A 26338-nucleotide genomic window follows, 5' to 3' on the forward strand; every position below is an offset into this window, starting at 1 on the left:
AAACATTTTATGGCTCATGCCTTTATCCTAAAAATTTTTAATCTTTGCTATTTCAAGTTCATAATGACTTTCTCATGTTTTCTTCTAGAAATGTTTTAGCTTCAGCTCTCTTTATGTTATAATATGACACAGTATAACAAGTGCTGCCAAGGATGTGGAGGAATTGGAACTCTCCTACATAGGCAGTAATAGAGTACAATGGTCCAGCCTCTATGGAGAACAGCTGGGAAGTTCCTCAGAAAACTAAACACAGAATTACCATGTGACCCAACAATACCAGGGCTAGGTATTCACCCAAAGGGATCAGAAACAGATACTCAAACAAAACTTGTACACAAATGTTCATAGCAATAACATTCACATTGTATATCCATACACTGGACTATTATTCAGCCAAAAAAAAAAAAAAAAGCGGGGTGGGGGGGGGATTAATTATTGACACATGCTACAAAACAGATGAAATTCCAGAATATTATTCTAAGGGCAAGAAATCACAACACAAAAGGTCACATATTGCATGATCCCACTTATATTCAGAATAGTCAAATTCATAAAGACAGGAAGCAAATTAGTAGTTGCCAGGGTCTTGGAAAACATGGAAAGGGTTGTAACTGCTTAATGCAAGGTATCCTTTTGGGGTAATGAAAATGTTTTGGAACTAGACAGAGAGGGTGGTTGCACAATATTCTGAATGTACTAAATGCTGCTTTAAAACAGTCAATTTTATGTTACATGAATTTTGCCTCAATTAAAAAAAAAAAACCTTAAGGAGAAACACAAGCCCACAATTATGGTTAGAGTCACCAACAATCCTCTCTCAACAACTGATGGAACAACTAGACAGAAAATCAGCAAGGACATAGGAGAATTCAACAGCACAATCAATCAATAGAATCTAATTGGCATTTATAGAAATTTTAGACATTTAAACATATTTCTAGAACATTTCACCCAAAGTGGCAGAAAACATATTCTTTTCAAATGTCCACAGAACAAATTTAAAGGAAATAAAATCATATTGGGCATGTTCTCTGATCACAATGAAATCAAACTATAAGTAACTTATTTTTAAAGAAAAATTTCTGGACATTTGGGGACTACGTAACACAGTTTTAAGTAATCCATTGGTCAGAAAAAGGCTCAAGAAAATGAAAACATCAAAGTTAATGAAAATGAAAACAACACTGAAACTTGAGAGGTGCAACTGAAACAACTTTGAGGGAAATGTATAGCACTAAATGTATACATACAGTAAAATGCATTTATTTACAATGCATGCATAGTAGGAAACGTCTCAAATCAATAATCTAAGCTACTACACTTCAGAAACCCATAGAAAGGAAGCAGAAGGGAGTAAATAAAGAGCAGAAATAAATGGAACTGAAAACAGAAAACTAATAGACAATATCAATGAGGCAAAAGGCTGACTCTTTTTTAAAAAATTAATGAAACTGAAACCGTTAAAATCCTACAAGAGAAGAGAGTAAGTTCCTCTAAATCAGCCTTGGCAATGAATTTTTGGATTTGACACCAAAAGCAAAATAAACAAACAGGATTACATCAAACTAAAAAAAAGCTTCTGTACAGACAAGAAAACGAAGTTAAAGTCACTCAGTTCTGTCACTGTGACGCTATGGACTGTAGCTCTCCAGGCTCCTCTGTCCATGGGATTCTCCAGGCAAGAATACTGGAGTGGGTTGCCATTTCCTTCTCCAGGGAATCTTCCCAACCCAGGGGTTGAACCTAGGTCTCCTGCATTGAAGGCAGATTCTTTACCATCTGAGCTACCAGGGAAGACTACAGACAAGGAAATCATCAACAAGATGAAAAGGCAACCTATGGAATGGCAGAAAACATTTGCAAATTCTGTATCTGATAGGAGTTAATGTCCAAAATATGTAAAAATGACACAAAACTCAACAGAAAAGAACAAAAAAATCCAATTAAAAAATGGGCAGAGGATCAGAACAGATATTTTTTCCAAAGAAGATATACAAATGGCCAACAGGGACAAGAAAAGGTACTCAACACACCACTAAACATCAGGGAATATAAATCAAAACCACAATGAGATATCTGTAATAATGGCTATCATCAAAAAGAGATAATAAAGAGTTGGTGGTTATGTGGAGAAAGGGAACTCTTGTCACTGTGGGTAGAAAAGCAAAGCCAATGGTATAGCCATTGAAATAGCCGCGGAGATTCCTCAGAAAATTAAAGACAGAACTACCATATGTTCCAGCAATCCCACTTCCAGGTATATATCCAAAAGAAATGAAAACAGGATCTTAACAAGGTATACGCACTCCCGTGTTCATTGTAGCATTACTCACAATAGCAAAAATATGGAAACAACCCGTCCATCAACAGATGAATAAAACGTGGTAGAGCTATATAAATTGGAATATTATTCAGCCATAAAATCATAAAATAATGAAATCCTGCCATTTGTGACAACACAGATTGATCTTGAGGGTTTTATGCCAAGTGAAATGAGCTGATCAAAGAAAGACAAATACTGCCTGGTAACACATGTGGAATCTTAAAAAAAAATGTCAAACTCATTGAAACAGAAAGTTGGAAAGTAGTTGACAGAGACTGGTGGGTGGGAGAAACAGGAAAAGTTGGTAAAATGGTACAAACTTCCAGCTCTATGACAAGTAAGATCTGAGGCTCTAATATAAAACATGGTGACTAGAGTTGAAAACACTTTATTGTATAAATGAAATTTCTGAAGAGAGTAGAACTTAAAAATTCTCATAAAAAATATGTGAAGTGATAGATGTGTTAACTAACTATAGATGGGGGAATCTTTTTACAATGTAAATATTTATCAAATCACCATGATATACACTTTAAATATCTTACAGTTTTATATGGCAATTATACCTCAAGAAAGCTAATTTAAAGAAAGATCAGATAAATTCTAATGTAAGAGTTAAACCTCTTCTGGATTATTTTCTACCAACATTTATATACCCAAACAAGAGCTATCACTTGCTGAGGCAATGAAAAGTGGAGAGAACAGCTCAAATTCAAAACCTGTAATCCCAGAAACTTACAAAATATGAAATTTTGGTCGGGACAGTTAGCAAAAGTGAAACAATATATTTGAAACCTTGAGATTTACACAAGTGAAGGAAAAAAAAACTGCAAGAAGCAATATTATTTATTGGTCGTACAACCTTATCTTAGTCCATGGCACTATAATTTACCAATATAATTATGGCAACAGTGTGTCCACATCTAGAATGTGGTTGAAAAACAAAACCAGAGCTTGTGGGACTACAGGAGAGAATCACGGGTCTACCAAGCCAGCTAAAGGAGAAATCTAAAATCTACACAGAGGAGAAATGGCGTTCTTACAGAAGCGAGAAGAGATTTTTCTTATATGGAAAGACAGCACACGAGTCTGCACGGTGACAACTGTTCCTGACTCCTCCATGGCATCTACAGGAGAGGACGACAGGAGGGCTGGACACTGGGTAACCAAGCCCGTGTGAGAATTAGAGTGTAATTACATACACGAAAGGAGCTGATTGATCTGATCAGTATATGGCAAACTTCAATATCCTCCAGAAAACTTAAAAATGGTATAAGAAAGTGGGCTTCTATTTGAGTAACTGTGACTTATACAATACAGTTAGATGTTATTATAGCCTTAATGCACAGAGTAAAAGGACTTACTAGCAACTTCTGTTAGCAGTAGCTCGACAATCAGTAACTGAGAATTCTGGTGAATGTAGTGGTCGTCTTGCACCTGGTCCTTCTGGGGCATTTCTAAAAGAGCTCCCTACAAAGATCCACATTGTTGACTATCAAGTAAATTAAAAGAACACATTCTAGAGGAAATAACACCCACAGGACTAAGCAAATGCCACCAAAAAGTATAGGGTCTGCTCTTCCAGGAGAAAGCCCAGTATATGTGTATACTGTGTATATACATATACACAGTGTGTGTGTATATATGTAAATATATACATATACACTGTGTGTGTATATATATATATACTGTGTATATGTGTATACACAGTATACTGTGTATATATATAAAATGCAGTATATGTGTAACAGATGTTCTATTTCCCTGCACAGAGGTGCCTGCTACACTGCCTATCATGCTGTAACAAAATATTAGAATGCTTTAGTGAGACATTGGAGAAGGCAATGGCACCCCACTCCAGTACTTTTGCCTGGAAAATCCCATGGACAGAGGAGCCTGGTAGGCTACAGTCCATGGGGTCACTAAGAGTCGGACACGACTGAGCAAATTCACTTTCACTTTTCACTTTCATGCATTGGAGAAGGAAATGGCAACCCACTCCAGTGTTCTTGCCTGGAGAATCCCAGGGACGGGGGAGCCTGGTGAGCTACCGTCTATGGGGTCACAGAGAGTCAGACACGACTGAAGTGACTTAGCATAGCATAGCATAGCATTAGTGAGACATGTACAGAATTTCAATAAATACATCAAGTGCAAAAAGAGTTGTTGGTATTTACTTAAACGCTAGTGTTTCAATATTTACTTACATAACAAATCACTGGCCACAGGAGTTAGTCTCTGCAAAACTCCCCCAGTTGATAATGTGTCAACACCCCACTTACACCAACAGACAGATCATCCAGAAAGAAAACCAGTAAGGAAACATAGGCCTTAAATGACACATTAGTCCAGACAGGCTTAACTGATATTTATAGAGCATTCCATTTGAAAGCAGAATATATGTTCTTCTCAACTGCACAAGGAATATTCTCCAGGATAGATCATATGCTGAGCAACAAAAGCAGCTAAATTTAAGAAACTTAAAATCATTATCAAGCATATTTTCTGACCACAATGCTATGAGATTAGAAATCAACTACAAGGGATGTCCCTGGTGGTCCAGTGGTTAGGAATCCACTACCTATGCAGAGAACATAGGCTCAACTCCAGGTCCAGAAGGATTCCACATGCTAGGGGCAACTAAGCCCATGTGTCACAACTACCAAGCCTGGGCTCTAGAGCACGAGGAACAACTATTGAAGCCTTCGTGCTCTCGAGCCTGTGTGCCACAACTACTGAAGTAGAGCCCATGCTTTGCAACAAGAGAAGCGGCCACAATGAGAAGTTCATGCACCAAAACTAGAGAGTAGCTCCCATTCGCCACAACTAGAGAAAGCCCATACACAACAATGAAGATCCAGCCCTGCCAAAAAAAACCAAGAATCAACTCTAAGAAGAAAACTACAAAAAACAAACACACGGAGACTAAACTACATGGTACTAAACAACATCACTGAAGAAATCAAAATCAAAACATTTTAGAGATAAATGAAAATGAAACCCCAATACAAAATCTATGGGACACAGCTAAAACAGTTCCAAGAGAGATGTCTACAGTAATACAATCTTACCTCAGGAAACAAGAAAAATCCAAAATAAACAATCCAACACTAGACCTAAAGCAACTAAAGAAAGAACAGAGGAGCTACCCCACGTCCGAGGCCAGGAGTGGCGATGAGAGGAGTTACCCGCGTCCGAGGCCAGGGGCGGTGGCCGGGAGGACCAACCCCACGCCGTGGCTGTGCGGGCACAGGAGGGCCTAGAGGAGCTATCCCAGGTTGAAGGTCAGGAAAGGCAGCGGTGAGGAGATACCCCACGTCCAATGTAAGGAGCATTGGCTGTGCTTTGCTGGAGCAGCCGTGAAGAGATACCCCACGCCCAAGGTAAGAGAAACCCAAGTAAGACAATAGGTGTTGCAAGAGGGCATCAGAGGGGCAGACACACTGAAACCATACTCACATAAAACTAGTCAATCTAATCACACTAGGACCACAGCCTTGTCTAACTCAATGAAACTAAGCCATGCCCGTGGGGCAACCCAAGATGGGCGGGTCATGGTGGAGAGATCTGACAGAATGTGGTCCACTGGAGAAGGGAATGGCAAACCACTTCCATATTCTTGCCTTGAGAACCCCATGAACAGTATGAAAAGGCAAAATGATAGGATACTGAAAGAGAAACTCCCCAGGTCAGTAGGTGCCCAATATGCTACTGAAGATCAGTGGAGAAATAACTCCCGAAAGAATGAAGGGATGGAGCCAAAGCAAAAAGAATACCCAGCTGTGGATGTGACTGGTGATAGAAGCAAGGTCCGATGCTGTAAAGAGCAATATTGCATAGGGACCTGGAATGTCAGGTCCATGAATCAAGACAAATTGGAAGTGGTCAAACAAGAGATGGCAAGAGTGAATGTCGACATTCTAGGAATCAGCGAACTGAAAATGGACTGGAATGGGTGAATTTAACTCAGATGCTGGAATGGGTGAATTTAACTCAGATGCGGGCAGAAATCCCTCAGAAGAAATGGAGTAGCCATCATGGTCAACAAAAGAGTCCGAAATGCAATACTTGGATGCAATCTCAAAGACAACAGAATGATCTCTGTTCGTTTCCAAGGCAAACCATTCAGTATCACAGTAATTTAAGTCTATGCCCCAACCAGTAATGCTGAAGAAGCTGAAGTTGAACGGTTCTATGAAGACCTACAAGACCTTTTAGAACTAACACCCAAAAAAGATGTCCTTTTCATTATAGGGGACTGGAGTTCAAAAGTAGAAGTCAAGAAACACCTGGAGTAACAGGCAAATTTGGCCTTGGAATACGGAATGAAACAGGGCAAACACTAATAGAGTTTTGCCAAGAGAATGCACTGGTCATAACAAACACCCTGTTCCAACAACACAAGAGAAGACTCTACACATGGATATCACCAGATGGTCAACACCGAAATCAGACTGATTATATTCTTTGCAGTCAAAGATGGAGAAGCTCTATACAGTCAGCAAAAAACAAGACCAGGAGCTGACTGTGGCTTAGAACATGAACTCCTTATTGCCAAATTCAGACTTAAATTGAAGAAAGTAGGGAAAATCACTAGACCATTCAGGTATGACCTAAATCAAATCCCTTATGATTATACAGTGGAAGTGAGAAATAGATTTAAGGGCCTAGATCTGATAGATAAGAGTGCCTGATGAGCTATGGAATGAGGTTTGTGACACTGTACAGGAGACAGGGATCAAGACCATCCCCATGGAAAAGAAATGCAAAAAAGCAAAATGGCTGTCTGGAGAGGCCTTACAAATAGCTGTGAAAAGAAGAGAAGCGAAAAGCAAAAGAGAAAAGGAAAGATATAAACATCTGAATGCAGAGTTCCAAAGAATAGCAAGGAGAGATAAGAAAGCCTTCTTCAGTGATCAATGCAAAGAAATAGAGAACAACAACAGAATGGGAAAGACTAGAGATCTCTTCAAGAAAATCAGAGATACCAAAGGAACATTCCATGCAAAGATGAGCTCGATAAAGGACAGAAATGGTATGGACCTAACAGAAGCAGAAGATACTAACAAGAGGTGGCAAGAATACACAGAAGAACTGTACAAAAAAGAGCTTCACGACCCAGATAATCATGATGGTGTGATCACTCACCTAGAGCCAGACATCCTGGAATGTGAAGTCAAGTGGGCCTTAGAAAGCATCACTACGAACAAAACTAGTGGAGGTGATGGAATTCCAGTTGAGCTATTCCAAATCCTGAAAGATGATGCTGTGGAAGTGCTGCACTCAATATGCCAGCAAATCTGGAAAACTCAGCAGTGGCCATAGGACTGGAAAAGGTCAGTTTTCATTCCAGTCCCAAAGAAAGGCAATGCCAAAGAATGCTCAAACTACCACACAATTGCCCTCATCTCACACGCTAGTAAAGTAATGCTCAAAATTCTCCAAGCCAGGCTTCAGCAATACGTGAACCGTGAACTTCCTGATGTTCAAGCTGGTTTTAGAAAAGGAAGAGGAACCAGAGATCAAATTGCCAACATCTGCTGGATCATGAAAAAAGCAAGAGAGTTCCAGAAAAGCATCTATTTCTGGCTTTATTGACTATGCCAAAGCCTTTGACTGTGTGGATCACAATAAACTGTGGAAAATTCTGAAAGAGATGGGAATACCAGACCACCTGATCTGCCTCTTGAGAAATTTGTATGCAGGTCAGGAAGCAACAGTTAGAACTGGACATGGAACAACAGACTGGTTCCAAATAGGAAAAGGAGTACGTCAAGGCTGGTATATTGTCACCCTGTTTATTTAACTTCTATGCAGAGTACATCATGAGAAACACTGGACTGGAAGAAACACAAGCTGGAATCAAGATTGCCGGGAGAAATAACAATAATCTCAGATATGCAGATGACACCACCCTTATGGCAGAAAATGAAGAGGAACTAAAAAGCCTCTTGATGAAGGTGAAAGTGGAGGCTGAAAAAGTTGGCTAAAGCTCAACATTCAGAAAACAAGGATCATGGCATCTGGTCCCATCACTTCATGGGAAATAGATGGGGAAACAGTGGAAACAGTGTCAGACTTTATTTTTCTGGGCTCCAAAATCACTACAGATGGTGACTGCAGCCATGAAATTAAAAGACACTTACTCCTTGGAAGGAAAGTTATGACCAACCTAGATAGCATATTCAAAAGCAGAGACATTACTTTGCCAACAAAGGTTCGTCTAGTCAAGGCTATGGTTTTTCCTGTGGTCATGTATGGATATGAGAGTTGGACTGTGAAGAAGGCTGAGCGCCGAAGAATTGATGCTTTTGAACTGTGGTGTTGGAGAAGACTCTTGAGAGTCCCTTGGCCTGCAAGGAGATCCAACCAGTCCATTCTGGAGGAGATCAGCCCTGGTATTTCTTTGGAAGGAATGATGCTAAAGCTGAAACTCCAGTACTTTGGCCACCTCATGCGAAGAGTTGACTCATTGGAAAAGACTCTGATGCTAGGAGGGATTGGGAGCAAGAGGAGAAGGGGAAGACAGAGGATGAGATGGCTGGATGGCATCACTGACTCGATGGACATGAGTGTGAGTGAACTCCGGGAGTTTGTGATGGACAGGGAGGCCTGGTTGCTGCGATTCATGGGGTTGCAAAGAGTCAGACACGACTGAGCAACTGATCTGATCTGATAACAACTGGCATGATAGGTATTATTATACTATTTGAAAAAATGTCAGAGGAAGACAAATATATCTCTCTTACACATGGGATCTAAAAAAATGATACAAATGAACTTATTTACAAAACAGAAAGAGACTTCAAAATCAAATTTATGGTTACCAAAGGGGAAAGGTGTGTGTATATATATACACACACACAAACACACACACACACATATATATATAATAGATAACAAGGACCTACTATATAGCACAGGGAACTATATACTCATTATTTTGTAATAATCTAAGTAGTAAAAGAATCAGGAAAAGAATGGATGTATGTATGTTACCTGAAAGTAACACTATATTGTAAATCAACTATACTCCAATATAAAATAAAAATTAACTTAAAATAAATACACAATAAAACATTGAATAAATTTTTTTAAACACTAAAAAAAATAAAATTCCTAGCCTAGATAGTTTCACTGGAAAAGTCAACCAAATGTTTAAAGAATTAACTAACATCAATTCTAAACAATAGAAAATAGAAGGAAACTTCGTTCATTTTATGAAGGCAGTTTACCCTGACACCAGTATACAAAATGAAAACTAAAAACCAATATTCTTTATGAATATGGATGCAAAAATCCGGAAACACATTATTAGAAAATTAAAATCCAGTCACATATTTAAAGACATACACACCATGACCAAGTGGGATTTATTCTAGTGATGCAAGGTGGTTCAGTAACTCCCGAAGTTAATCAATGCAATCAACCAAGCTAAGAAGAAACAGCATTTGACAAAATTCAACACCTCTTTATGATAAAAATACTCAGAAAAATAGAAATAGAAGAGAATGTCCTCAACTGTAAAAAGAGCATCTACAAAAAACTACAGTTAACATAATGCTTCTCCCCTGAGAGATAACAAAGATGACATCTACACTCATCACTCATTCAATATAGTGCCAGCCAGTGCTAAAACTTTTAGCCAGTACAATAAAGCAAAAAAGTAAATAAAAAGTGTATAGATGGGACTTCCCTGGTGGTCCAGCAGCTAAGACTCTGCTTTCCCACTGCAGGTGGCCTGGGGTTTGATCCCTGGTCACGGAACTAAATCCCACATGCCACAAGTAAAGATCCCATGTACCACAACTAAAGCTAAATAAATAAATATTTTTTAAAAAGTGTATAGATAAGAAACCAAGAAATGAAACTGTTCCTATTTGCAGAAGACATGACTATGTATGGAAAAACAAACAAACAAACTCCTACAGCTACTAAGTGAATTCAGCAAGGTCATGAGATACAAGATAAATTTTTTTTTTTTTAAAAAGTCAATTCACTAGCAATGAGTATGTGGACAATGAAGTTAAAACTTAAATTCCATTTATAATCACTAAAAAACTGAAATACTTCGATGTAAATCTAACAAAACATGTACAGGATTTGTATGCTGAAGAATATAAAACACTGATGAAAAAATTCAAAGATGATTTAAACAGAATTGGCTTGAATAATACAGGGGTTAAACCACATAAATTTAGTCAGCTCTCTGTATCCACAGTTCTATATCTTTGGATATCTATGTATCCACAGATCTATATCTATATCTGTGGAATCAACTAACCATAGACTGTGTAAACAGTAGATTTTACTACTGAAAAATATCCAAATATAGGTGGACTCACACAACTCAAACCTGTGTTGTTCAAGGGGAAATTGTAAATGAAGAGTCATACCATGTTCCTGGACTGTAAGACTCAATATAGGGACCATGTCAATCTTCCCCAAATTGATATTCAGATTTAATTTAATTCCTATCAAATTCCCCAAAGACTATTTGTAGATAGAGTTAGGATTACTCTAAACTTTATATGGAAAGGCAGAGGAATTAGAATAACTAAAACAATCTTGAAGACTTTATATAGATACAGTAATCAAAACTGTGTGGTACTCCTGAAGGGATAGACACATAAATCAACAGACAAAACAGAGATCCCAGGAATATATGAACAGATGTGCTCGGCTTTGTTTAAAATGTGTTTTAAACAAAGTAGCAAAAGCAACTGGGTATAAGAGAAAAAACCTTTCAACAAATAGTTGCAACTAGACCAACTGGACATAGAAAAGCAAAACAGAAACTGACCTAAGTCTCATAACCTACGAACAAAAATTAACTGAAGATAAAATTTTTAACGAAAAAAAAAAAAAAAAAGAAATTCTTTGGGTTCTAGGCAAAGATGTCCTAGAACTGATACTAAAGTTATGGTCCATAAAAACAGAAATTGCTAAGTTAGACTTCACAGAAATTGAAAACATTTGCTTTGGAAAAAGACCCCCATTAAGAGGATGAAAAGACAACATATAGAGTAGGAAAAAGTATCTGTAAACCACACACCTGACAAAGAACTAGAATACATAAAGAACTCTCAAAATCCTATAATAAATTAACAAAAAACACCCAATTAGAAAACTGACAAATTGTCGTAACTTGAGGTCAAATTGTTCAATGCTATATCCCATGATTTTATGACTAGTTATTTTATACATTAATGAGGAGTATTGAAATATTCAAATATAATTACGGATTTATCTTTCTCCTCTCAGTTTTTTCAGTTTTGCTACAGGTATTGTAGTTGAAGTTTTATTTAAGTTCACACACTTCTAGGTATTACATCCTGTAGATTAATTTAGCCTATTATCATCATGATTTCTACCCTAACATGCTTTTGATTGGTGTTTGTCTGTATATCTTTCTCCATCCTTTTGTTTTTAAAACATATATGTCTTCATATTTAAATTATGTTTCTTGTAGACAACATAGTTGCATCATGCTTTTTGATGCAGTTTTTTTTTTTTTATGTTGTCTGGGTCTAGCTCTTTTATCCAGCCTGAAAATCTCTTTTAAATGTAGCACTTATACCACTTACATGTAATGTAACTATCAATATAGTTGGGTTTAAATCTATTATCTTTCTACTGCTTCATCTAAAAATAGTACTCTTCTCTATGTTAACCTGGAGAAGGAAATGGTGACCCTAGTATTCTTGCCTGGAGAATTCCATGGACAGAGGAGCTTGCTGGGCTGCAGTCATGGGGTCACAAAGAGTCAACATGACTGAGCAACTAAAGCTTTCACTTTCACTATGTTAATCATTCCTTCAATTTCCAAAACTTACTTCTAGTTTCTTCTTATATATTTCAGCTTGTTCTTCCTGGTATAATTCCTGTCGCACTTGTTCTAAATCTTCACGTTGCCGCAGCATTTCTTCCAACCTCTGAGTCAGCTATTAAAAAAAAAAACAAAAACATGTATAGGAATCAAATTCTATGACAAATATTTAAGAATTTCTCCAGTGTTAAAACAATTATTTTAGTACCATATTTTTAAGCTGTAGTCTTTTTTCTTCACTTTCTTGAACTTTTGCCATTCGATCTTCTTCTCTTTGTTGCTGCAACTTGGCAAACTCTATTATTTTTCTATTTTCTTCTTCCATCTCCTCCCGTTTCTTTTTTCTCCAGAGAGCCTGCTCTTTCTGAAACTCTTCTATATACCTTCGAGTTGTATTCATTTTCTCTAACCTTTGCTGTCTTTCCCTAAAAAGTAATAGTGAATGCAGTTCTATAGTAACAGAAATAATAATAAAAAAGTAAAAAAATGAGTGTCATTTCCTTTAGCTGTCTACCAAGGAAACTGAACAGAAAACAAGATCTCCTGATATGCATTAAGGAAAAAAAGGTTTAGTCACTGTTACTTAATAAGTATCTCTTAATTATCAATTAATTGTTATACTAACAAAGATAAAAAGACTTGGTCTCAGTTTAGGTCATAACATTTACTGAGGACATACTGTGTATCAGGCACTTCTTAGGTGGTTTATTCTTCATGACAAGCCTGAGATGAATCTAACAAATATTTAAGCACGTTTAAGCATGTAAGAAAGTCGGGGCAAACTTACAATTGATCTTCTTCATAGATTTTCCTAACAATTTCATCGATCATGAGTTTCTCTTTCAGCAGCTGCTCATAAGCTTCCTGCTTTTTCTTCTCTTGTTCCTCCAGTTGTTTCTCTAAGTCATGACTGTACTGTGCTTTTGCTTGGTTTTGTTTGTCCTCTGCAGCACTCTCTTCCTTTATTAACCTCTCGTGCTCTTCCATCATAGTTCTGGCTATTTCAGCATCACGTTTCTGTTATTAAAACAAAACTCATCTTTCCATTATCAAACCTGAGCAAAATATGACAGAATACTTTTAGCACATGGAACTGAATACTATAAGGCCTACTGCATAAAATATTTTCATCTGTGTAGATAAAAAGCAAAGGTAAGTCACTGTCACCTGAGGGGTTTGAATGAAAAGCAAATGAATGAAAAGAAGAGTTTGAATGAAAAGTGGGGTTGAATGAAAAACAAACCCTAAAGAGGCTTTCCTATTTATTCAAGTAGCTCTCAGGGCAATAAGGAGAATAACTCCACACTTGAAAAACAGTAAGTAAGATTAGAAGTGCTTCATTAATAATTTTGTTAATTTCTAAAGCAACAGTCATCTTCCTCATCTATTTAAAAGTTGATGTAGGTAATTTTCACAAATTTTAGCTCCACTGGGTACTGGCTGCTATTTAGAGTAAGGATGGTGCTATCTTTTTTATACCTGTCTGCTATTAAATAGCTCTGAGCAACTCAAGTTCTCTCAGCCTAAATTTTCTTTGCTGCCAGTGGCCTTTGAAATCTCCCCTTTCTCATTTATTAAAGGCCCTTTGAAATAACTTTAACTTAAAAAAAGGGTCACATACATCACTGTGTCTGTTTTATGAGGTTTTAATTCACTCTTCAAGACCATTCCTTCTGAATGAGACAGAATCCTGCATCTTGAATGAGTTACCTTGATTTTTTTGAGCATTTTGAAATCATTTAACAAAATGTTTTAACATATATACACTGAGGCAGTTTAAAAAGTTATCCTTTACCATTATGATCACATCCCAAATGCTAGAATGGTTAGCAGTATCAAACACAAACTAAGAAACAAATAAAAGTATGAAGGTGAACAGTGGCTAGCATCAAAAGATCCACAAACAATAAATGCTGGAGAGGGTGTAGAGAGAAGGGAACTTTCCTCACTGTTGGTGGGTATGTAAATTGGTGCTGCCACTATGGAGAACAGTATGGAGGTTCCTTAAAAAACTAAAAAAGAGCTACCATATGACCTTGCAATCCCACTCCTGGGTGCATTTCAGGAGAAAAACATGATCCAAAAGGATACATGCACCCCAATGTTCATTGAAGCGTTACTTACAATAACCAAGACATGGAAGCAACCTAAATGTCCACCAACAGAGGAATGGATAAAGATGTGGGACATATATACAATGGAATATTACTCAGCCATTAAAAAGAATGAAATAATGCTATTTGCAGCAACATGGATGGACCTAGACAGTGTCATACTGAGTGAAGTAAATTGAACAGAGAAGGAAAAATATCATATGACATTCCTTATACATGGAATCTAAAAAGAAATATTACAAATGAACTTACTAAACAGAAAAAGACTCACAGAGAATGAGCTTATGGTTGCAGCAGCGGAAAGAATAGTTAGGGAGTTTGGGGTGGACATGTTCATACTACCATATTTAAAATGGATAACCAACAAGGACTTACTGTATAGCACAAGGAACACTGCTCAATGTTATGTGGCAGCCTGGATGGGAGGGGAGTATGGGAGAGAATGGATATATGTCTATGCATGGCTGAGTACCTTCAATTTTCACTTGAAACTATCATACTTGCTAATTGGCTACAAACCATAAAAAATAAAAAGTTAAAAAAAATAAAGTATAAAGGCTAATGTTAATGCTAATGAAAAGACACTTAGTTCCAAAGAATAGCAAGGAGAGATAAGAAAGCCTTCCTCACTGATCAATGCAAAGAAATAGAGGAAAATAGAATGGGAAAGACTAGAGATCTCTTCAAGAAAATCAGACACACCAAGGGAGCATTTCATGCAAAGGTGGGCTCAATAAAGGACAGAAATGGTAGGGACCTAACAGAAGCAGAAAATATTAAGAAGAGGTGGCAAGAATACACAGAAGAACTGTACAGAAAACATCTTCACGACCCAGATAATCAGAATGGTGTGATCACTCACCTAGAGCCAGACATCCTGGAATGTGAAGTCAAGTGGGCCTTAGGAAGCATCACTACGAACAAAGCTAGTGGAGGTGATGGAATTCCAGTTGAGCTATTTCAAATCCTGAAAGATGACGCTGTGAAAGTGCTGCACTCAATATGCCAGCAAATCTGGAAAACTCAGCAGTGGCCACAGGACTGGAAAAGGTCAGTTTTCATTCAAATCCCAAAGAAAGGCAATGCCAAAGAATGCTCAAACTACCACACAATTGCATTCATCTCACATGCTAATAAAGTAATGCTTAAAATTCTCCAAGCCAGGCTTCAGCAATACATGAACCGTGAACTTCCAGATGTTCAAGCTGGTTTTACAAAAGGCAGAGGAACCAGAGATCAAATTGCCAACATCCAATGGATCATGGAAAAGGGAAGAGAGTTCCAGAAAAACATCTATTTCTGCTTTATTACTGACTATGCCAAAGCCTTTGACTGTGTGGATCACAATAAACTGTGGAAAATTCTGAAAGAGATGGAAATACCAGACCACCTGACCTGCCTCTTGAGAAACCTGTATGCAGGTCAGGAAGCAACAGTTAGACTAGACATAGAACACAGACTGGTTCCAAATAGGAAAAGGAGTACATCAAGGCTGTATATTGTCACCCTGCTTATTTAACTTATATGCAGAGCACATCATGAGAAACGCTGGGCTAGAGGAAGCACAAGCTGGAATCAAGATTGCCGGGAGAAATATCAATAACCTCAGATATGCAGATGACACCACCCTTATGGCAGAAAGTGATGAACTGAAGAGCCTCTCGAAAGTGAAAGAGGAGAGTGAAAAAGTTGGCTTAAAGCTCAACATTCAGAAAACTAAGGTCATGGCATCTGGTCCCATCACTTCATGGGAAATAGATGGGGAAACAGTGGAAACAGTGTCAGATTTTATTTTTGGGTGCTCCAAAATCACTGCAGATGGTGACTGCAGCCATGAAATTAAAAGATGTTTACTCCTTGGAAGGAAAGTTATAACCAACTTAGGCAGCATATTAAAAAGAAGAAACATTACTTTGCCAACAAAGGTCCATCTAGTCAAGGCTATGGTTTTTCCAGTGGTCATGTATGGATGTGAGAGTTGGACTATAAAGAAAGATGAACACCGAAGAATTGATGCTTTTGAACTGTGGTGTTGAAGAAGACTCTTGAGAGTCTTTTGGACTGCAAGGAGAGCCAACCAGTCCATCCTAAGGGAAATCAGTCCTGAGCACTCATTGGAAGGACTGATGCTGAAGCTGAAGCTCCAGTACTTTGGCCACCTGATGTGAAATATTGACTCATTCAAAAATACCCTGATGCTGGGAAAGACTGAAGGCAGGAGGAGAAGGGGACGACAGAGGATGAGATGGTTGGACAGCGTCACTGACTCAGTGGACATGAGTTTGAGTGAGCTCCAGGAGTTGGTGATGGACAGGGAGGGCTGGTGTGCTGAGGTTCATGGGGTCGCAAAGAGTCAGATACAACTGAGTGTCTGAACTGATCTAAATGCCATTCCTGATCTAATTAATGCCTTTAACATATACACTGTAAATGTTACTTGACTCAAATTCTTTCTTCCTCTGCTTTCTTAGCACATATTGTACTAGGCTCTACAGAAAAAATATGACATGACAAAACATGTTTGTACAAATGTATACACACTTACAGAAATACAATAATCTTATTTCACAAATAAGAAAACGAAGGCTAAGAGATACAGCCAAAACTAGCACCTAAATATCCTGACACCTAGTCAAGTCTAAGAATATTTGATTTAATTTTTGTGGCTCAACTTTATTTAGAAAATAACAAGTCTTTCAATAGCCAGAGTAAATATCTACAATTGCCTTGAATAACTTCAATTATCAAAATAATTAAAACTGCTATCTACTGTTCAAACTGTACATCATGTTCTACTTTATTTTTGAAAGGGTAGAATATGGCGTTTAGAGTGACATTTCCTTACCCTCTCTTACCATCTGCCACACCAAAGGCTATCATTGTTAACAGCATGCTGTACAACGCTATAGATTTTTTCTGTACTAACATACATGCACACTTGTGTCACAACAGCCAGAAACTGTTCTTATCTGAGGCTTATATAACACTGCACTGGTTAAGTGTTTTGATATCACCCATCTAACTGTATGTGTTTGTTGATATACACAACACATATGTATGTGTGTATACAGATATACACAGATGTTGTATACACATACCTATTTGCACAGGTTTTCAAAAATAAAAATGGTCTATAAAATGGTCAATAAAATGTATTATTTTCCAACATGTTTTTTCACAACTTGCTTTTTTTCCTTTTAACATAGAATATATTCTGGCCAATTTTAAAAGCCAGAATATTTGCCTTTACCTCTTTCTCTGTGTGTGTCTGTGCTCAGATATGTCTGATTTCTTTGCGACCCCATGGACTGTAGCCTGCTGGGCTCCTCTGTCCATGGGATTTTCCAGGTAAGAATACTGGAGTGGGTTGCCATTTCCTACTCCAGGGGATCTTCCCAATCCAGGGATTGAACCTGTGCCAACTGCATTAGCAGGTACATTCTTTACCTGCTGAGCCACCAGGGAAGCCCTTCTTTTTAATAGCTGTAAAACATCTCTGAAAGGGATCTAGGAGAGAGGGAACTCTGCTATTAAAATGCTCTACAAAATAATAGAGAAATGAGGGCGAGGGAACTTAAAAGACTATGTAATACTGCCATCAGACTTTTTCATCTATGTCTAGACTTTCTGAGTGACAACAAAAATTCAAGTGAAGATGTACATCCAGCTTGTAAGGGTTAATAAACCCTATTTTAAATTAAACTGTGTAACACTACTGCTGAGTGTGTTTGAAACTCCTTTGCCCAAGAGTAACTATTACCAATAATAATGGGTAGTAGGTCAGGAGTAAGAAAAGAGGATAAAATTAGAGGAAATCATGAAAAGAAAAGATTTCTGTTTACAAAACAGAAAAGTTTCCCACCTAAAATTATAGTTGATTTTTTTAATATAAATTTAATTGGAGGTTAATTACTTTACAATATTGTATTGGTTTTGCCATACATCAACATGAATCTGCTGTACACGTGTTCCTCATGCCGTACACATGAATCAGGTGTACACGTGTTCCTCATCCCGAACCCCCCTCCCTCCTCCCTCCCTGTACCATCCCTCTGGGTCGTCTCAGTGCACCAGCCTCAAGCATCCAGTATCATGCATTGAACCTGGACTGGCAACTCATTTCATATATGATATTATACATGTTTCAATGCCATTCTCCCAAATCATCACACCCTCTCCCTCTCCCACAGAATCCTAAAGACTGTTCTATACATCTGTGTCTCTTTTGCTGTCTCGCATACAGGGTTATCGTTACCATCATTCTAAATTCCATATATATGCGTTAGTATACTGTATTGGTGTTTTTCTTTCTGGCTTACTTCACTCTGTATAATAGGCTCCAGTTTCATCCACCTCATTAGGAATGATTCAAATGTATTCTTTTTAATGGCTGAGTAATACTCCATTGTGTATATGTACCACAGCTTTCTTATCCATTCATTTGCTGATGGACATCTAGGTTGCTTCCATGTCCTGGCTATTATAAACAGTGCTGCAATGAATGATTACAATGAAAAGAATAAAATACTTAGAAATATATCTACCTAAAGAAACTAAAGACCTATATATAGAAAACTATAAAACACTGGTGAAAGAAATCAAAGAGGACACTAACAGATGGAGAAATATACCATGTTCATGGATTGGAAGAATCAATATAGTGAAAATGACTATACTACCCAAAGCAATCTATAGATTCAATGCAATCCCTATCAAGCTACCAACGGTATTCTTCACAGAGCTAGAACAAATAATCTCACAATTTGTATGGAAATACAAAAAAACCTCGAATAGTCAAAGCAATCTTGAGAAAGAAGAATGGAACTGGAGGAATCAACCTGCCTGACTTCAGGCTCTACTACAAAGCCTCAGTCATCAAGACAGTATGGTACTGGCACAAAGACAGAAATATAGATCAATGCAACAAAATAGAAAGCCCAGAGATAAATCCACACACATATGGACACCTTATCTTTGACAAAGGAGGCAAGAATATACTATGGATTAAAGACAATCTCTTTAACAAGTAGTGCTGGGAAAACTGGTCAACCACTTGTAAAAGAATGAAACTAGAACACTTTCTAACACCATACACAAAAATAAACTCCAAATGGATTAAAGATCTAAACATGAGACCAGAAACTATAAAACTCCTAGAGGAGAACATAGGCAAAACACTCTCCAACATAAATCACAGCAGGATCCTCTATGACCCACCTCCCAGAATATTGGAAATAAAAGCAAAAATAAACAAATGGGACCTAATTAAACTTAAAAGCTTATGCACAACAAAGGAAACTATAAGCAAGGTAAAAAGACAGCATTCAGAATGGGAGAAAATAATAGCAAATGAAACAACTGACAAACAACACATATATATGGAATTTAGAAAGATGGTAACAATAACCCTGTATATGAGACAGCAAAAGAGACACTGATGTATAGAACAGTCTTATGGACTCTGTGGGAGAGGGAGAGGGTGGGAAGATTTGGGAGAATGGCATTGAAACATGTAGAATATCATGTATGAAACGAGTCGCCAGTCTAGGTTCGATGCACGATACTGGATGCTTGGGGCTGGTGCACTGGGACGACCCAGAGGGATGGTATGGGGAGGGAGGAGGGAGGAGGGTTCAGGATGGGGAACACATGTATATTTGTGGTGGATTCATATTGATATTTGGCAAAATCAATACAATATTGTAAAGTTTAAAAATAAAATAAAATTAAAACAACAACTAAAAGCTAAAATATATATATATATACACACACACACACACACACACAAGCAACTCCTGCAGCTCATTCCAGAAAAATAAATGACCCAATCAAAAAATGGGCCAAAGAACTAAACAGACATTTCTCCAAAGAAGACATACAGATGGCTAAGAAACACATGAAAAGATGCTCAACATCACTCATTATCAGAGAAATGCAAATCAAAACCACAATGAGGTACCATTTCACGCCAGTCAGAATGGCTGCAATCCAAAAGTCTGCAAGCAATAAATGCTGGAGAGGGTGTGGAGAAAAGGGAACCCTCTTACACTGTTGGTGGGAATGCAAACTAGTACAGCCAGTATGGAGAACAGTGTGGAGATTCCTTAAAAAACTGGAAATAGAACTGCCTTATGACCCAGAAATCCCACTGCAGGGCATACACACTGAGGAAACCAGAATTGAAGAAGACACATGTACCCCAATGTTCATTGCAGCACTGTTTATACTTGATTTTTTGAACATTTAAAAAATAAAAAATTTAACAGCATTCTAAAATACACTGATCATCAGAGGCAGACACACTGAAACCATACTCACAGAAAACTAGTCAATCTAATCACACTAGGACCACAGCCTTGTCTAACTCAATGAAACTAAGCCATGTTTGTGGGGCAACCCAAGACAGGCAGGTCATGGTGGAGAGATCTGACAGAATGTGGTCCACCGGAGAAGGGAATGGCAAACCACTTCAGTATTTTTGCCTTGAGAACCCCATGAACAGTATGAAAAGGCAAAATGATAGGATACTGAAAGAGAAACTCCCCAGGTCAGTAGGTGCCCAATATGCTACTGAAGGTCAGTGGAGAAATAACTCCCGAAGAATGAAGGGATGGAGCCAAAGCAAAAAGAATACCCAGCTGTGGATGTGACTGGTGATAGAAGCAAGGTCCGATGCTGTAAAGAGCAATATTGCATAGGAACCTGGAATGTCAGGTCCATGAATCAAGGCAAATTGGAAGTGGTCAAACAAGAGATGGCAAGAGTGAATGTTGACATTCTAGGAATCAGTGACTGAAATGGATTGGAATGCGTGAATTTAACTCAGATGACCATTATATCTACTACTGCGGGCAGGAATCCCTCAGAAGAAATGGAGTGGCCATCATGGTCAACAAAAGAGTCCAAAATGCAGTACTTGGATGCAATCTCAAAAACGACAGAATGATCTCTGTTTGTCTCCAAGGCAAACCATTCAATATCACAGTAATCCAAGTCTATGCCCCAACCAGTAATGCTGAAGAAGCTGAAGTTGAACGGTTCTATGAAGACCTACAAGACCTTTTAGAACTAACACCCAAAAAAGATGTCCTTTTCATTATAGGGGACTGGAATACAAAAGTAGGAAGTCAAGAAACACCTGGAGTAACAGGCAAATTTGGCCTTGGAATACGGAATGAAGCAGGGCAAAGACTAATAGAGTTTTGCCAAGAAAATGCACTGGTCATAACAAACACCCTCTTCCAACAACACAAGAGAAGACTCTACACTTGGACATCACCAGATGGTCAACACTGAAATCAGACTGATTATATTCTTCGCAGCCAAAGATGGAGAAGCTCTATACAGTCTACGAAAACAAGACCAGGAGCTGGCTGTAGCTCAGATCATGAAATACTTATTGCCAAATTCAGACTTAAATTGAAGAAAGTAGGGAAAACCACTAGACCATGCAGGTATGACCTAAATCAAATCCCTTTTGATTATACAGTGGAAGTGAGAAATAGATTTAAGGGCCTAGATCTGATAGATAAGAGTGCCTGATGAACTATGGAATGAGGTTCGTGACATTGTACAGGAGACAGGGATCAAGACCATCCCCATGGAAAAGAAATGCAAAAAAGCAAAATGGCTGTCTGGGGAGGCCTTACAAATAGCTGTGAAAAGGAGAGAAGCGAAAAGCAACGTTGAAAAGGAAAGATATAAGCATCTGAATGCAGAGTTCCAAAGAATAGAAAGAAGAGATAAGAATTCCTTCCTCAGCAATCAATGCAAAGAAATAGAGAAAAACAACAGAATGGGAAAGACTAGAGATCTCTTCAAGAAAATCAGAGATACCAAAGGAACATTTCATGCAAAGATGGGCTCGATAAAGGACAGAAATGGTATGGACCTAACAGAAGCAGAAGATACTAACAAGAGGTGGCAAGAATACACAGAAGAACTGTACAAAAAAGAGCTTCACGACCCAGATAATCACAATGGTGTGATCACTCACCTAGAGCCAGACATCCTGGAATGTGAAGTCAAGTGGGCCTTAGAAAGCATCACTACGAACAAAGCTAGTGGAGGTGATGGAATTCCAGTTGAGCTATTTCAAATCCTGAAAGATGATGCTGTGAAAGTGCTGCACTCAATATGCCAGCAAATCTGGAAAACTCAGCAGTGGCCACAGGACTGGAAAAGGTCCGTTTTCATTCCAATCCCAAAGAAAGGCAATGCCAAAGAATGCTCAAACTACCGCACAATTGCACTCATCTCACACATTAGTAAAGTAATGCTCAAAATTCTCCAAGCCAGGCTTCAGCAATATGTGAACCATGAACTTCCTGATGTTCAAGCTGGTTTTAGAAAAGGAAGAGGAACCAGAGATCAAACTGCCAACATCCACTGGATCTTGGAAAAAGCAAGAGAGTTCCAGAAAAACATCTATTTATGCTTTATTGACTATGCCAAAGCCTTTGACTGTGTGGATCACAATAAACTGTGGAAAATTCTGAAAGAGATGGGAATCCCAGACCACCTGACCAGCCTCTTGAGAAATTTGTATGCAGGTCAGGAAGCAACAGTTAGAACTGGACATGGAACAACAGACTGGTTCCAAATAGGAAAAGAAGTACATCAAGGCTGTATATTGTCACTCTGCTTATTTAACTTCTATGCAGAGTACATCATGAGAAACACTGGACTGGAAGAAACACAAGCTGGAATCAAGATTGCTGGAGAAATATCAATACCCTCAGATATGCAGATGAGACCACCCTTATGGCAGAAAGTGAAGAGGAACTAAAAAGCCTCTTGATGAAGGTGAAAGTGGAGAGTGAAAAAGTTGGCTTAAAGCTCAACATTCAGAAAACGAAGATCATGGCATCTGGTCCCATCACTTCATGGGAAACAGATGGGGAAACAGTGGAAACAGTGTCAGACTTTATTTTTTTAGGCTCCAAAATCACTGCAGATGGTGACTGCAGCCATGAAATTAAAAGATGCTTACTCCTTGGAAGGAAAGTTATGACCAACCTAGATAGCATATTCAAAATGAGACATTATTTTGCCAACAAAGGTTCATCTAGTCAAGGCTATGGTTTTTCCTGTGGTCGTGTATGGATGTGAGAGTTGGACTGTGAAGAAGGCTGAGCACCGAAGAATTGATGTTTGAACTGTGGTGTTGGAGAAGACTCTTGAGAGTCCCTTGCACTGCAAGGAAATCCAACCAGTCCATCCTGAAGGAGATCAGCCCTGGGATTTTTGGAAGGAATGATGCTAAAGCTGAAACTCCAGTACTTTGGCCTCCTCATGTGAAGAGTTGACTCATTGGAAAAGACTCTGATGCTGGGAGGGATTGGGGACAGGAGGAGAAGGGGATGACAGAGGATGAGATGGCTGGATGGCATCACTGACTCGATGGACGTGAGTCCGAGTGAACTCCGGGAGTTGGTGATGGACAGGGAGACCTGGCGTGCTGCAATTCATGGGGTCGCAAAGAGTCGGACACGACTGAGTGACTGAACTGAACTGAACTGATCATACTAACAACCTGTATTGGTTTATCAAAGAATAATCAGTTAGACACCATTAAGAATGCTGGGAGTTACCAAATACAGATGTTCATTTTAACCAGCAACCTAATTCTCTGTGTCTCTGAAAGGTTCTAATATTAAATTATAAAGCTCAATATCCATAATTTGCTATACCATAACAATCTAAAAACTATAAAATTATTTGAGAAATCAGTGTAAATTCTTTATAGAATGCAACAATTTTCAAAAAATTGCTATATTTTTGCTTTTCTAAATGAAGCTAAAAATATGGAAAACATTATGACCAGAAACATGATTACCATTTGCTCATATTTAATGGCATCCTTTTCAGCAATTTGAGCTGCTCTTTCTTTATTCATGTAAGCTGCTTTTAATTTCTTCTCCAATTCTCTGAGCTCAGCACTGTTTAAAAAAGACAGAAATTTAAATTTGAGGACCATACATCTCTAGTATTGTAAAATATCCACAATTTAAAAGAATATTTTTCTAAATGTATAAAAGATATTTACATTATTTTTTACATATTTTGGAAAAAAAACCCTTTCTCCAGTCATCCCAAGAAAATCAGAATGCATGTGAAATGAGACATTATAATTAATTTTTCTAGACAAAACAACCTTTTATTGTCAATAATCATCACTGAAAATCTTTTCGCTAGTGCCTGGCTCAGAAAAGGTGCTATATCAATATAGGTTAAAATTTCTGTGCAGTTACCAGTACTATTAGGCTAAAAGATAATTACAGCAGAGAGGTTTAAACCTATACATGTTACTTTTTACATTTTGTACCTTGGTTTTGCCATCTATAAAAGGGGTAGCTTTGGCAATTAAATGAGTTAATGTGTATAACACTAAACACTCTACATATGGCAACTATTTTTTGATGATGATGAAAAGGGAGTAACATGGGCAAGTTTACTTCACTTCTCTGAGCTTGCTTATTTATCTGTTAAAAAATGGGGACTGACTTCAGATACTCTCTGAAATACTACAATATGCCATATAAAATTTTTTATTTTAATATGCCAGTCATAATTCTGAATATGACAGAATATGAGAATTCTGAGTTGGAAGGACTGTGAGATGTCATCAAGATGTACAGGTTAATTCTTACTGGAACAAAGAGGCACTCACCTACCTATAAACTCAACTTACAGGTACTCGGTACCTACAAAGAAAGTCATAAAGGGTAAGGGAAGAGCAATACTCCTGGTATTATGGTGTGGATCCTTCTTGCCCTTACTACTGTAGATGCAAATGTATATGACACAAGATTATCATCTTTCATAAAAATAGTGTTATAAACGAGGGATAAGTTTCCAGGTTAGCCTTATATATTCTGTTCCACACTAAGGGGTTGAGATACATTTACAAAAATTCTTGTTAGAGTTGGACACTAATGATTATGCACCAATATACACACAAACCCATCAATTTATAATACTGTCTCTACAAAAAAAAATGTGCATTAAATTGAAAACAACCAAGGAGGCAAAAGTACTGTATTCAGAAAACTATAAAATACTGATAAAAGAAACCAAAGATGACACAAACAGATGGAGAACTATACCATGTTCTTGGATTGTTAGAATCAATATTGTGAAAATGACTATAATACCCAAAGCAACCTAAGATTCAGTGCAACTCCTATCAAATTACCAATGGCATTTTTCACAGATTTAGAACAAAAGTTTTACAATTTGTATGGAAACAAAAAGACCCCGAAGAGCCAAAGTAATCCTGAGAAAGAAAAACAGAGCTGGAGGAATCAGGCTCCCTGACTTCAGAATCAGGCTCCTTGACTTCAGACTATACTATAAAGCTACAGTAATCAAAACAGTATGGTACTGGCACAAAAACAGAAATACAAATCCAGGGAATAGGACAGAAAGCCCAGAGATAAACCCTTGCATCTATGGGCAACTAATCTATGACAAAGGAGGCAAGGATACACAATACAGGAAAAAACTGTCTCTTCAGTAAGTGGTGTTGGGCAAATGAAACAGCTTCATGTAAAAGAATGAAATTAGAACACTCCCTAATACCATACACAAAAATAAATTCAAAATGGATCAAAGCTCTAAATGTAAGGCCAGACACTATAAACCTCTTAGAGGAAAACATAGGCAGAACACTCTTTGACAGAAATCACAGCAAGATTTTTTTTTGACCCACTTCCTAGAGCAGTGAAAATAAAAACAAAAATAAATGGGACCTAATTAAAGGGCTTCCCAGCTGGTGCTAGTGGTAAAGAACCTGCCTAATGATGCAGAAGGCTGCATCATTCTTCTTGGGTCAGGAAGATCCCCTGGAGTAGGAAACAGTAACTCACTCCAGTATTCTTGCCTGGAAAATTCCATGGAAAGAGGAGCCTAGCAGGCTAAAGTCAATGGGGTCACAAAGAATTGGACACAACTGAGCACTGCAATTAAACTTAAAAGCTTTTCCACAGCAAAGGAAGCCATAAATAAGACAAACAAGACAACCCTCAGAATGGGAGGAAATATCTGCAAATGAAGCAACTGACAAGGAAT

At 37.9% G+C, this 26338-nt stretch overlaps 1 protein-coding gene across 4 annotated transcripts in view; it reads right to left on the reverse strand.

The window, feature by feature from the left end:
- MNS1 (meiosis specific nuclear structural 1) overlaps window positions 1-26338 on the reverse strand; it is a 116700-nt gene that overhangs the window by 13764 nt on the left and 76598 nt on the right. For all 4 annotated transcript variants that reach the window (XM_044925050.2, XM_044925049.2, XM_006074914.3 and 1 more), the window contains 4 exons: window positions 24105-24207; window positions 12940-13169; window positions 12361-12577; window positions 12160-12267 (listed from right to left, as the gene is read on the reverse strand). In XM_044925050.2, coding sequence (XP_044780985.1) covers window positions 12160-12267; window positions 12361-12577; window positions 12940-13169; window positions 24105-24207 — 658 coding nt within the window. The remainder of the gene's footprint in view (window positions 1-12159; window positions 12268-12360; window positions 12578-12939; window positions 13170-24104; window positions 24208-26338) is intronic.

This window comes from Bubalus bubalis, chromosome 11, assembly GCF_019923935.1.
Source record: "Bubalus bubalis isolate 160015118507 breed Murrah chromosome 11, NDDB_SH_1, whole genome shotgun sequence".
In the NCBI taxonomy this organism is placed as follows: domain Eukaryota; kingdom Metazoa; phylum Chordata; class Mammalia; order Artiodactyla; family Bovidae; genus Bubalus; species Bubalus bubalis.